Source organism: Saccostrea echinata, unplaced genomic scaffold (assembly GCF_033153115.1).
Source record: "Saccostrea echinata isolate AGI-Se365-2 ecotype Australia unplaced genomic scaffold, CSIRO_AGI_Sech_v1 ptg000022l, whole genome shotgun sequence".
Lineage (NCBI taxonomy): Eukaryota > Metazoa > Mollusca > Bivalvia > Ostreida > Ostreidae > Saccostrea > Saccostrea echinata.
Window position 1 is genome coordinate 15,031,951 of NW_026889771.1, and position 12,405 is coordinate 15,044,355.

The 12,405-nt window shown below is 33.5% G+C and overlaps 1 protein-coding gene across 5 annotated transcripts in view; it reads right to left on the reverse strand.

The window, feature by feature from the left end:
• Positions 1-4,121: 4,121 nt before the first annotated feature.
• The window catches only part of LOC133190517 (axotactin-like), a 43,432-nt gene continuing 35,148 nt past the window's right edge, over positions 4,122-12,405 (reverse strand). For 3 of the 5 annotated variants that reach the window (XM_061326188.1, XM_061326189.1, XM_061326187.1), the window contains 4 exons: positions 11,555-11,711; positions 8,595-8,692; positions 7,854-7,877; positions 4,122-5,791 (listed from right to left, as the gene is read on the reverse strand). In XM_061326188.1, coding sequence (XP_061182172.1) covers positions 5,498-5,791; positions 7,854-7,877; positions 8,595-8,692; positions 11,555-11,711 — 573 coding nt within the window. In that variant the 3' untranslated portion in view covers positions 4,122-5,497. The remainder of the gene's footprint in view (positions 5,792-7,853; positions 7,878-8,594; positions 8,693-11,554; positions 11,712-12,405) is intronic. The other 2 variants (XM_061326191.1, XM_061326190.1) reach the window with 1 other exon arrangement.

Below are 12,405 nucleotides of genomic sequence, written 5' to 3' on the forward strand. Positions count from 1 at the left end.
CTTCCCTCCTGGGGGTGCCTCCTCTAACAGTGAGGAACAGATCATAGATCACGTGTACGATTCCACCTTTACTTTTGCAAGTAAAATGGTTCCGTGAAATTGAACAGTGCTTTGACCGTGCCTTCTGCTGTAAAAAAAGAAAAAAAGCGGCAAGTAGACCGTATAATTTGGTCTATGAGGTTTTGAGTCTATCTCAGAGAGAGGGGTGAGATTTGATTAAAGAGTCTTTTATATTTTAATTTTTGTATTTCTGAATACTTTAATCTACATTTTTAAGAGAAATTGTGCTCTGGAATGAAGTCTTGAAAAGCAACTAAACATACGTGGCGTTTTCCTCAGTTTGGAATTGGAATGTACAATAAGAACAGATGATACAAACAATCATGAGAAGAACAACTATGTTTATATTTATAGGTAAATTTTGACTTTCTTAATAATGTTTATAAAGTGATAAAAAAAAAAAATCGAGTAGATTTATAGTGGAGACGACGAAAAGGAAGAAAAATTGAACATCATATAGTCTACAATATCTTAATACTTCAGAGATTTTATTTACATGCATCATTTAAAACCAAAATAAGTCAGAAAGTATACATACAAATCCATCCATCAATTTTTTTTTTTTTTTTTTTTTTTTTTTTTTTTTTGTAGCAACGTAATAAATTCAAGATTTCTGGGTTAAATCCAATTTTTCTTTCAAATTATAAAAAGGATCAAGAAAAGAATTCAAAAGAGAATTGCTGAAAAAGAAACAAAGGACTTTCTAACCCATCCACCCCTTTCCAAATGATGCTTTGTTATTTTCTTATATCAATTTGAACAAGTCATTCTCTAAACCAATCTCTAGACCAAGTTGTTTCAACCTTTGTTAGATGTCACAATAGCTACCTCTCATGTCGTTGTAACCCCTCAGATGTGAACGATCGCAGGGGTTGGGGCAAACGTCGATATCCGCTACTATAGAGACACTTGAATTGAAGAAAAACATTAACGAACATTTACCGACACGGTCCTATCTAGGTAACATTTAATTAAACAGAAGGGATAGAAATTGGATCTTTGGTGAAAAGTCAGACGTGTGTCGACCCCAACTAAAAACTGGATTTCAAAAGAAATACATACCTAAATTTTCGCTTATCCTAATACCCGAGTACTGGATTTATATAATCTAATAACAAGCAAATGGGTCGTGTGGGTCCTGTTTTTCGGTTTTTAATAACGCTTAATTCTCAAGTACACTTGAGTGTTTGGATATCACTCCTGTTCAGTACATTTTTCATACAAGAGTCTAATTCAATTCAATTTGTTAATAAAGCCCGTTGCTTATATTTAAAACCAGATCGAATCTGTTACCCCCCCCCCTCCCAAAAAAAATCTACATGATCTGTGGAATGAGAGATGGAAGCGGGAAAAGAAGGTGTGTGAAGATATATATTGTCGTCATCGGCGACAATATGCACCCAACCCCCACTGCACATACTGTCGTTCATCGGCACATATACTGTCGACTCGGCTGAAAAATTATACATGTACATGTTGTCGCCGGCGACAATATGTGTCTATCCTCACTGCACATATTGTCGGCCAATGAATTTTGCTGAAGTTTTGAGAATGTAATTGGTGTGTAAATCACGCAGATCTTGTCACGTAGGCATGTTTTCTCTGTGTATATTGATATGCGAATTGCACGCAATTTAAATAAAAAATTATACCTTCAGTTTTCATGAGATTGCATGTTCAATGTAAAAAAAATCAGTGTTTTAACACACAGTTGTTTAACTGAATGCTTAGAGTCTTATGCAGCTGCATAAGATGCTATATTAAAAACACAAGAGGGAAAACGAAGCTTTCAGAATTATTAATTACTTTGTAAAGTACTAGTAACAAAAATGACCTTTGACAACCCCCTCCCCCCGGAAACCTTTGTAATATGGTACCACCAACACCATCCCACCCTCCGAAATAATTTTTTTTAAATATCTTTAGGGGTTGGGGCAAAATTTGCTTGTCAAAGTTTGTCGAGGTCCGAAACATGAGTTGGCGTGGAACCCCCAACCCCCCCCCCCCCCCCCGGAAAAAAATCCCTGTTCCGCGACCATTGCCCACGATTTTTATTTCAGATGATTTAGTCGTCATATATCGTTTCAGAGTATCTATGGCAATATTCTGTCTTTCATTCGATGACATATTTCAAGTTTCAGCCTAAAAAGATTTTATTTATTTCTAGTTAACTCTCCAACTCAAAGATATCAAACATGGATCCATTTTGGCATGTGTCCCCAGACATGGAATGCTATGCAAACAGTAATTGCAGTATCATTTGCCAAAACGATCTGCTCAAGACGTTTTTTTACATGCTCTACAATCAGTTCTTTATATCTGACAACGAGAAGGAATTTTTCTGTATATCTAGACGCATCAGGACAGACCATGGGGAGCGTTTCACATGTAGGTAGACATACGACATAGTGTGTTAATAGTCTAGCATCTCGTTATATGGAATCGTTCAGATATCATAGACACTTCGCATTGTGAAGACTTAAAATACTGTGAATATGTTCACAAATGCGTAAAAATACGTAATAAGCTACTTCTTAGGTTATTCAACCTTTTATCGTTGATGAAGAAAAGAAAAAAGTTGCATGAGGAATGTATGTTCAAATGCATAAAAACACTTAATAAGCTGCTTCTAAGGTTATTTAACCTTTATCATTTATGAACAAAAAAAGGTTGGGTTTTTGTGAATATCAGTGCTTGGGTAATGTACGATGAAACTGAAATATGAAGAGATCCGGTCATGAATTGCAAAAATGTAAAAATGTTACCTTACAAGCTACATTTCCAAGCATGTAGAATCGGGTAGGGGAGCGGTCTCTTTTTTTCGGAAATAATGCTTTGGTGTCAATTTAGAATGGAGATTTTCAATTGTAACGCCCACTCCCCCCTTTTTTTGCAAATACATATGAATGTTCAAACTCTCCCACGTTAACGTATCCAAGATTTAAAAAAAAATGTGAAAAAGACACCCCTCCCCTACCGAAACGAAATAGGTTCTTTGAACATTTTTGTTTTGCTTGTCAATTACCCCCCCCCCCCTTTTTTTCTTAAAAAAAAACAAAAAAAAACCCCGATGCTACATGCCTGATTTAGACCAACGCCGACTATAATTTATGTCCGATGAGAATCTTGAAATGAAACTCTTGGCATCCAAACAATTAAAAAAAAGAATACTCCTAAAAGGTAAGGGATGAAATGCCGTTTTACTGTCGAACCGTAACATTTTCAATTTGACGCCGCACAATTGTGTAAAAGCTCCTACTCAGCAAGACACGATCACTTTGATGGTTAATCTTATTACAGGCCCATCATATCCCTGGATTATCGCAGTCAGCCAATAGATTAAATCTTTATCAAAATCTGGAGAGAAAAAATCCTATGGAAATGAGATCTATCGTCTGCCCCCGTGACACTTAAAAAGAACTTTAATTTTCAAAGTTCAAGTACTTCTTTTCTCTACGTGGATATATTCATTGGGTCTGCCAATGTCTCGTTAAGTGTGTCTGTTTTGAAATCAACGCAGCATTCTAATAAACACTCGAGGACTATTTTGTTTTCCACTACAATTAAATGAAATATATAAATATGAAATTCGAATAGAAACGTGAAATTTTAGATTTGAAGTCCAAAGGCGCATAGCTATGGAAGAATGATGTATATGTATCTGGGAAAGAAGGGGGGGGGGGGCTTCAGTTCACCCGCGGGTACAGGATGGATACCTGGTAGGAAGTGGGGGAGGGGTGAAGCTCTTTAATTTTTTTTAAAGGTAAAATGAACGAATTTTTTGTTATTTTGTTTTGCTTTAGAGAGACGAAACTATTCCATCAATAGACAATAATTTTACTTTACATAAAACAATCCAGGTCAAGCATTCAACTATTATTTCATTTTCAAGATCTTTAAAGCTTTTTAAAAAGCGTTTGACAGCTATGTATGCCTGTATGTATCGTTAATATTCGGAATAATTTCTAGTACCTGAAATCTGATCTGTCTCTTTCGTACGTGTCAAAATACTGGTCTGTACTTTTTCCTCTTTGTAATATGAAAACAAAATGCACCAGAAAAACATTTTAGTGGATTTATTGCACTTCTTTGGTAACATACACAGTGAGAAATGTGAACTCCATCCAAATGCCTTAATTATATATTTCTGCAATACTTTACATCAATGCTGCCTTGAATAAAGAGAACGATAGCCAACATAGAGCAAGAAAGACAACTCTTACCTACAACAAATTAACTAACTAAAGAAATGAATTTCTTTTCGAGGAATTCATGCATCTATGAGATTCTTTGGACATTAAAATGCTCAGATTTGCTCTGATATGAGCTTTAATAAGCAATTAATTTCAGTTTCTTGTCAATTAATTAATGGAGAAAATAATCACTTCATGAAAAGCACATTAATACTTGCAATAAATACATGTATATATATAACAGCTAAAATCAGTACTGGAATGTTATTATAAAATCTTCATAACACAGTTTTTAACACACATACACAAAAAATTGTTATGTGATACATGTACGCATCACAATATAGTTAAAGAACTAACTCTCAACAAAGCACTTTACACTTTTCAAAAAAATCTTCATCGCTGAACATTAACACATTAATATCTAAGACACTATGAAAGAGGTAGAAAGGGGTATTCAAAAATTTCAAATTTAAAGTTCTACCGTACCATATACGGGAAATGTCTGTGGTTGAAATAACTGTAATTTGCACAATAATTCTACACTCACAATCTGATGTTTAGGCCTAATACCATTGAGGTAGAATCCCCCCCCCCCCTCATTTAAATCCAGGGAACTGGCTGGTCACACAAATTACCAAACAGATGCACCTAGAAATAAGAAATAGGATTTTTTTCTAGCCATAAACTATTATTTAGTAAAGAAAAGACCTCAATACTTCAAATATAATATCTAATGCAATTTCCTATATTTTTATACTTCAGGAGATTTATATAGCCTAAAAATGGCCATGACTACCTAGCCCTCTTAAACCCCATATTCCATAAAAATTGTAAAGCCACAGAAATTACTAATTATCCCTCCTCAATTCCACCTTACAAACTGGAATGACATACAACTTTTCAAAATAACAATTAATGGATTGTTTTACATGATGGAAAAATATTATACACTTGTTCAACAGTCATATTTTCTTCTAAAGATAACCAGCAATTTTTTAAAGCATACATATTTAAATCACAGCAATAATTTATATATGAGTACACACAAGTATGCATCTTCTCTGTTCTCAGTGAGCTTTGAACACATTAAAAAAAACATCTGTCAGCAAGGATATATGTTTTTAACATATACATATTCTTAAATTAAATGAGCATAAATTTGTAACAAATGAGACATTGAATTAAAATAAAAGCACCAAGAAAAAAAAATCAAACATTGACAATTTCATGGAACTCTCAGACTAGACAAACTGTTCCTCAGACTCTACAATAATTTTGTGGGGGGTGGAGGTACACTGAGGTGACCCCTCCACCCCTGTAATGTCATAATAAAGCTTTGAGCTGTCTGGGGTGGGTGGGGTTAAGGACTCATTGAGGTCGAGGTCATCGTCACCATTCCTCTGTGACTCTGCTTCATATCCACTGTCAGCGTTGTATTCGTGAAGGAGATCTTGCTGTTGTTCCAACACCTTTAGTGGATCCTCCGACTCGCAGGAAGTCGCTCGGCTCTTACCGTCAGAGTCTTCATCCTGAGTCTGCAAAAATTATTGTCACGTATTGATCCACATTAATTACAACTGACAAAAACTAGATCAAGAACCAAAATAATAAAGAAACTCAATAAATATAACTGAATCACATTTATAACTGTAAGCCACTACAAAAAACATATGTATCCAAGTTTAACTTGATGCATTTAGGCCTAGGTATTAGATGAGCTTACAAAGTTAAACATAAAAAATTACAAATTAAATATATTATTGAAAGCTGAAGGATGTGAGAAACAAGCGAGTCTAGCTAAAAGCTGAAAACATGAAAAGGGGCCATATGCTATGACTTAACTTGCTCTTTATCAGAAAGCCTTCCTTCCTATCGTGGCCCATTAAAACCACAAGTTATACGAAATGAGCATTTGAATCTACATATCAGAAGCTTTCATATTATTTGACAAGCTGATATCTTAAATTTTTACATTTTTGCTCCTGTTAGAGCTATAAGCTATGGCTGTAGCTCACACACTGAAGAAAAAGTATGACAAACAGGAATCTACCAGGTACACTTCAGATACTGCTTGCATTATGTTTTTGGTATTTTGCATATTTGAGAAGATTCAAGTCTTCTAACACAAGTTGATGCAAGAGAATTTTTTCAATGATTCAAGAATGTTCAGTTTCTGAATAATCTTAGTTGTATTTCAAGACGGAATGTCACACTAGAATAGAATGCTGACCTAAATAACTCGGTTGATTCTAGAAAAGTCTATAATGCTTGAGAGCCAATGAAGTAAGTGAAGGAAATCTTTGCAACATATCTCCATCACCTCTTGACATTTGATTAAATTTTTGAAAAATTGTTATTTTTCATTTCTCAGACCATGGACATATAAATACACATGATCTTCACATGCAGTTCTAACATTTTTAATGTTCACACTTAGCAGTTTATATACATACACTGTAAAACTTGTCTAAGCTGGACTCCACAGCTGACGTTTCACAGAAATTATCAGAGTTGTACAATTTCATTTCTTAAAAGGCACAAAATGATGTTTCCATTGTAATAGGCAAGATTTTTGAATATAAAATAATGGGATAAGACCAGTTTTAAATTACTGCAGCATATAACTAAATAATCATTTATCAAAAAAGACTGTAATAAAATCATATATGAAGTTTCTGCTTTGAGGGTATTTCAATAAATATATACCATGCTTTCATATTTTGTAAATAAAAGTTCAAAGTCTCAACTAAAACTAAAAAGACCCAACAAAAAAAAAAAAACAAAAAAAAAAAAAAAAAAACTTGCAATAGGAACTAACTATAGTGTTACTTTCATTGTGCTCTAGCTTTTCTGCATAAATAAGCAGGTTACCCATTCAAGTAAAAGTTATACCAATATATAAACATTTTTTTCCTACTTTTGATCAACAAAGTGTCAAAGTGTATGACTGTATAAAAAAAAATTAATTGATTCCTGGTCATAATAAACCACAATCCCAATGGAATATTAAGATGAAGATGAATTATTGCTTCAATGAAAGGATTAAGCTTGAGAATTAGTGCACAGGTACCCTTCTATTTAGAGTTTGTGCTGATACTTGACTTGTCAGGGATCCAAATTCATCTATTCTTTTTCATTAAGCATTGCAAAAGCATCTTTAATTGCCTCATACACTGTTGTGTTCTTTTTCTACAATAATTTGGCAAGCAAACCAAAGATGAAAGATTTATATATCTTTTTTCCCTTCTTAACATTTTTAACAACATGTATATAAGCATGCACACAGAAAATTTACAGTGACAAAAGAAACAAAAGAGTGATATCGATTCTTCACAAAAAATAAATTCTTGCAACATCATTATACAATGAAACTAAAATATAGAGATCAATATCAATTCACAGTGAGATGAGGAGAAACTCATTCTGATTTAAAACAAACAAAAGTTGACATAACAGACGAGACGAGAGAAAAAGTATTAGGTCACACAGAGAACTAAAATAGAGATCAATAGAGAAGTTAAAGATCTGCATATAGAGCCACCCGAGTCCTGTAACCAGAATTTGCTCTGTTGCAAGATGACTACAAAACATACAAACCTCATAAATAGTGTCATGGATTCCCTGGTGAATAAGAGATAAAGTCAAATTCTGCATAAAAATCAAGGTCTATTTTTCATTTACAGTGAGAAAATTGAGTGTTTGCTGGAATAAATTGCATATTTGCAACATCTTTTCCACACAACAATAAAAGCTAGTGATCCTGTTGATTGTGTGTATACAGCTCACTTATTTTAATCATAGGTTTTATCCATTTGCTGAGTTTTTTGTTGTTGTTGTTCTTGTTTTCTTTCTTTCTTTCTTTGTTTTTTTTTCTTGCCTAACTATAGCTCTTGAAAAAGTATTCAACAGAACACAGGAATAATGTTTTCTAGAGTTTAAAATGACAGATAAATATATTAGAGAAATAAATAATAAAATAAGATTAAGGAGAATTATAGTGAAATTTGGGGTGATACATCAGGTTAACCATAATGAGGAAGGACATAGATCATGCATATGCAAATCTATTCAAAATCATTGTGACACTAACATAAACAAACTAAATACACTTTAGGAACCAAAGGAAAGTTCGAGTTAGGTTTTCTGGGGACATATCATATAAGGAATTACTATATTCAGTGTCATCGTGAGAAAAAAACAATAATAATATGATAGATTTGTATGTATTCAAAATAATAGATAAAAGAGTTACAAAATACTGTTCTTAGGATTGACAGAAAGCTGTTAAATCTTGAAAATGAAGTTAAGACCTACGACCTGGTAAAAGCAGCTACCTACCATCGTGAGTGGGGTGTGGTCAACCAGTGGGTCCCACTCCAGATCCCCCTCTCCATGGGACTTTGGTTCTTCGTACTGATCTGGATCAGCACCAAGCTCTAAAATTCAAATTACAAGCTGAACTCAAAGACAAAGCAGAAGAGATGTGACGGACAAACATAGTACAGAAGCAAAATACCTGCATTATTAGATTTAGGACAATATAGACATACTGAAGCTTTGACTCAACATTAACAAGCTTAAAAAACTGGTGCATGACTGATCCAGTCAATATGTGCACTTAAAATATAATAAATATGATTTCTTTCGTTTGAGGAACGAATTAGACAGAAATCATTTTCTACTTGGTGTTTTAATGAATTACAAGGTTTTCATTCGAATACCTGGTTAATATCACATGGTTCTCGTTAGCAAAGCTATATAAGAGGTGAATAGTTGTTTAAATGCCAGTTTAGGACGACACGTAGAGCATGATAAAAGTTTACATTTTATCTATATTTATTCAATCCAACATTACTATATACATGTATATTATTATGGATTTTCATATTTTACATGGTATATGTACATTGTACAATAAAGCTGCTACGTGTTGTTGCTATGTCCAAATAGTGTGTTGTTGTCTATTGTACTTTCATTTGAAAGTAATGAATGGATTTAAAGATGTACAACACACTGGGGGAGATAACTCTTGCAATTTCAATTAAACGTTTAACTTGACGTCAAATTTGACGTTTATAATAAAGCGTCAAAATGACGACCGAATTGATCCCGACGTAATTAAAAGAAAATGGGATTAGGGACTTGATGTGGTTTCTTTAGAAATACCAAATCGTATCTTTGATTGTTTGCGCTTTTGATGTAAAACCCACCCCTCCTTCCATAAAAAGGAAGAAAAGAAAGATTATGTCTTAAAATTTCTTTAATTTTATAAGAAACTCATATCCGTTATCAATATTAGCAGAACAATATTCTTTATTTTTTTTATGATACATTGCTTTCTTTTGTTACAGTTGGCTATGTAACATTCGCATTACCAGATCACGGGCCTATCTTAAAATTAAGAATTAGCCATATAAATACTCTTTTGTTCTCCTTTTAAGAAAAAAAAGTTTTACGACCCGTTTCCAAAAGTTCACTGGTCAAAGAGGAACAACTCTAAAAATTTGGGAGATTTTCCCCTTCCCATCTTGAGTTATTTACTCCTGTTTGCCGATCAGTTATGAAGACACATTTACATGTACAATGAATTCTGATGAACTCGGGAACTGAAAACTATAATATATACTAAGTAAGTACCGAAAATGCAATAGAATTGTTTACTGAAATGGTCCGAATTAATGAGTATCTTATATGCGGCAAACTGGCCATATCCGACCATCTAGATCTACAATCTACCTCTGTAAACAATTTCAGTGCGCATTTCCTTGAATCAAAACAAAACGTTAATTTGATACATGAATATTTTGACACATGAATAATTTACTTTAATTTAATTAAACATAGATGAAGAATTTACAGTTTGATAAATTGAAGTTAATGTAGACGAATACGATATATTTCCATTTTATCTATGGAAGCAAAAGAAGGATGCATACAAGTGTGTGTGTGTGGGGGGGGGGTTTACTTTTAGACCCCTCTCTTGTTTGAAATAAATAAGAAACAATATATTCCATTTACCAGTCTGTTTACATCATAGAAGAGTTGAATTTTCAACATTGTGCGTTCACTTTTAATGAAAAATGAGATTAAAATTCAATGTAAGTTGAATTCATACGCAGGTATAAAATTAAATGCATTTCAGCCATGTGTATGGACTACATATTGGACACTGGAATTAAAATCCTTAGAGAATAAATTTTAATTTTATTCTAGTAGTTGATAGTTTAAGTTTTATTCTAGTTGTCAGAATTTTAATCTGCATGAATGAATGAATTGGTACTTCAGGGATTTAAAAGATAAAATATCAGTATATCTCGAGGTAACCTTTGTTTCATCAAGTTCTAATGACTGTGTCCAAAAAAAAAAAGGGGGGGGGGGGCTTCGTCAAAAATTGCCTATACATCTGCATTTCAATGAACTGAAAAGTTTTAAGAACTCCGATATATAATGTAAATAATTTTTTTTAAAGCAAAAAATATTTTCTAGCTTGGAATTTTTCATGTGTATTTGTAGATCTAACAATGTTTTCGTCCCACGTCTGAAAGACGCTTGAGAAACGTGACTGAAGGAGAAGGGGGGGTGGGGGGGGGTGGGGGGGGTGATTTTTCGCTATAAATTCAAAACGGCTAGTTTAAAAAAATTACAAAAAATCATCAAGATTACTTTTGCAACCAGTTACATGAAAAAAGTATTTTTTCCAAAATTAAACGATAGGTTTTTTCATAAAAAAATATTTAAATTAAAAAATACGCACTTTTTAAGGCTTAAATGAACCATAGTTTTTCAGTTTAAGTTCTTCAAAAAATATTTTGTCAATGAGTACCTCTACAAAAATACTTTAATTGAGTGGATAATGGTTATATGAATGACTTGATGAAATTTGATGGCCAGACTAGCTCAACTTTTTTGATAATCAAGGATTTTATAGCCAGCCGAATGAAAATTTCTTCTCCGCATGTACAACCAAAGGGGGGTAACTATTGGAACTTCCTGTCCAAATACGACTCGAACGATTTTGTCCAAAATGTGCATACGCATTGTATATAAAGTCATGTGTAACATATACAAAAATAGCGAAAATTAAACGACAGGAAATTTTTCGTGGTGGGTGTGTTGTACGTCCTTAAAGTAGAACCGAGTGGCCTTGATCCATGGCCACAAGTAGGTACTGGAAATAACATCCATTGCAACAATTAATGTCACTATGTGGAGTTTTATCCAAAAGATTGTTTGGAACCCGTGGCAAGAGAGCCAGATAAATCAGTCCTTTATTTAGACACTGCCTTCAGTGTACAGACCTTTTGCTCTTTGTTGCCTCTCCATTTCCTCTAGTACTTCTGATATAGAGGAAGCAGGTCTGTTCTTTTTACGGTTGTACACAGGGTACTTTGTGCTGTCATCTGGTAGGAATGTGGTTTGCACTGGATATTCCAAGTTTCTCACATCTGCAGGTAACTAAATAAATAACAACACTGAATGAAAATCTAAAGAAAATCTTACAATCTCTGCTGGTGTGTTTGTGTCTAAATCCTTGATTGGCATGGGTTCAGCCTTTAGTGTGTTGTTTCATATGACCTAAAAGTGTTTCATAATCTTGAGGTCATCATCTATCAAAGTTCAAGGTCACTGGACCCATAGTGAAAAAATTTAAATTTGCATGTACTGTGAAAAGGAGGGAGAAAAATGCAACAGATCAGACCAGGACTCGAACCAAGCCTCCCTGAATCACTAGTCAGGTGCTTTACCAAATGAGCTTAATCAAACCATGGAACCTGCCTGACTGCCACATGTTTTGTTGCTGATGATCAAAAGATAATTCATGACCCTGTTCTAGGATTATATCTCAAGAGGCCTGGACACAGTTGCATTGCCGTTTTGATTACAATTTTAAAAATTCTAATTTTTTTCAAAAAATTACTTCAATTTGATGAACTGAAATTACATAAAAAATTCTTAAAATTCAATGACAACAACATTCTTCATAACATTATGTCAAACATCCGTGTTTGTAAACATCGGCACAAGAGCTGTATTGTTAATATTAAAATTTTATCAGTTGTGTTCAATCAAACAGGTACGTAGTTTTAATAATTTTCAAATAAAAAAAGTATCGAACCATGCTTTTCTAATATATCGGTCTGAAATACTC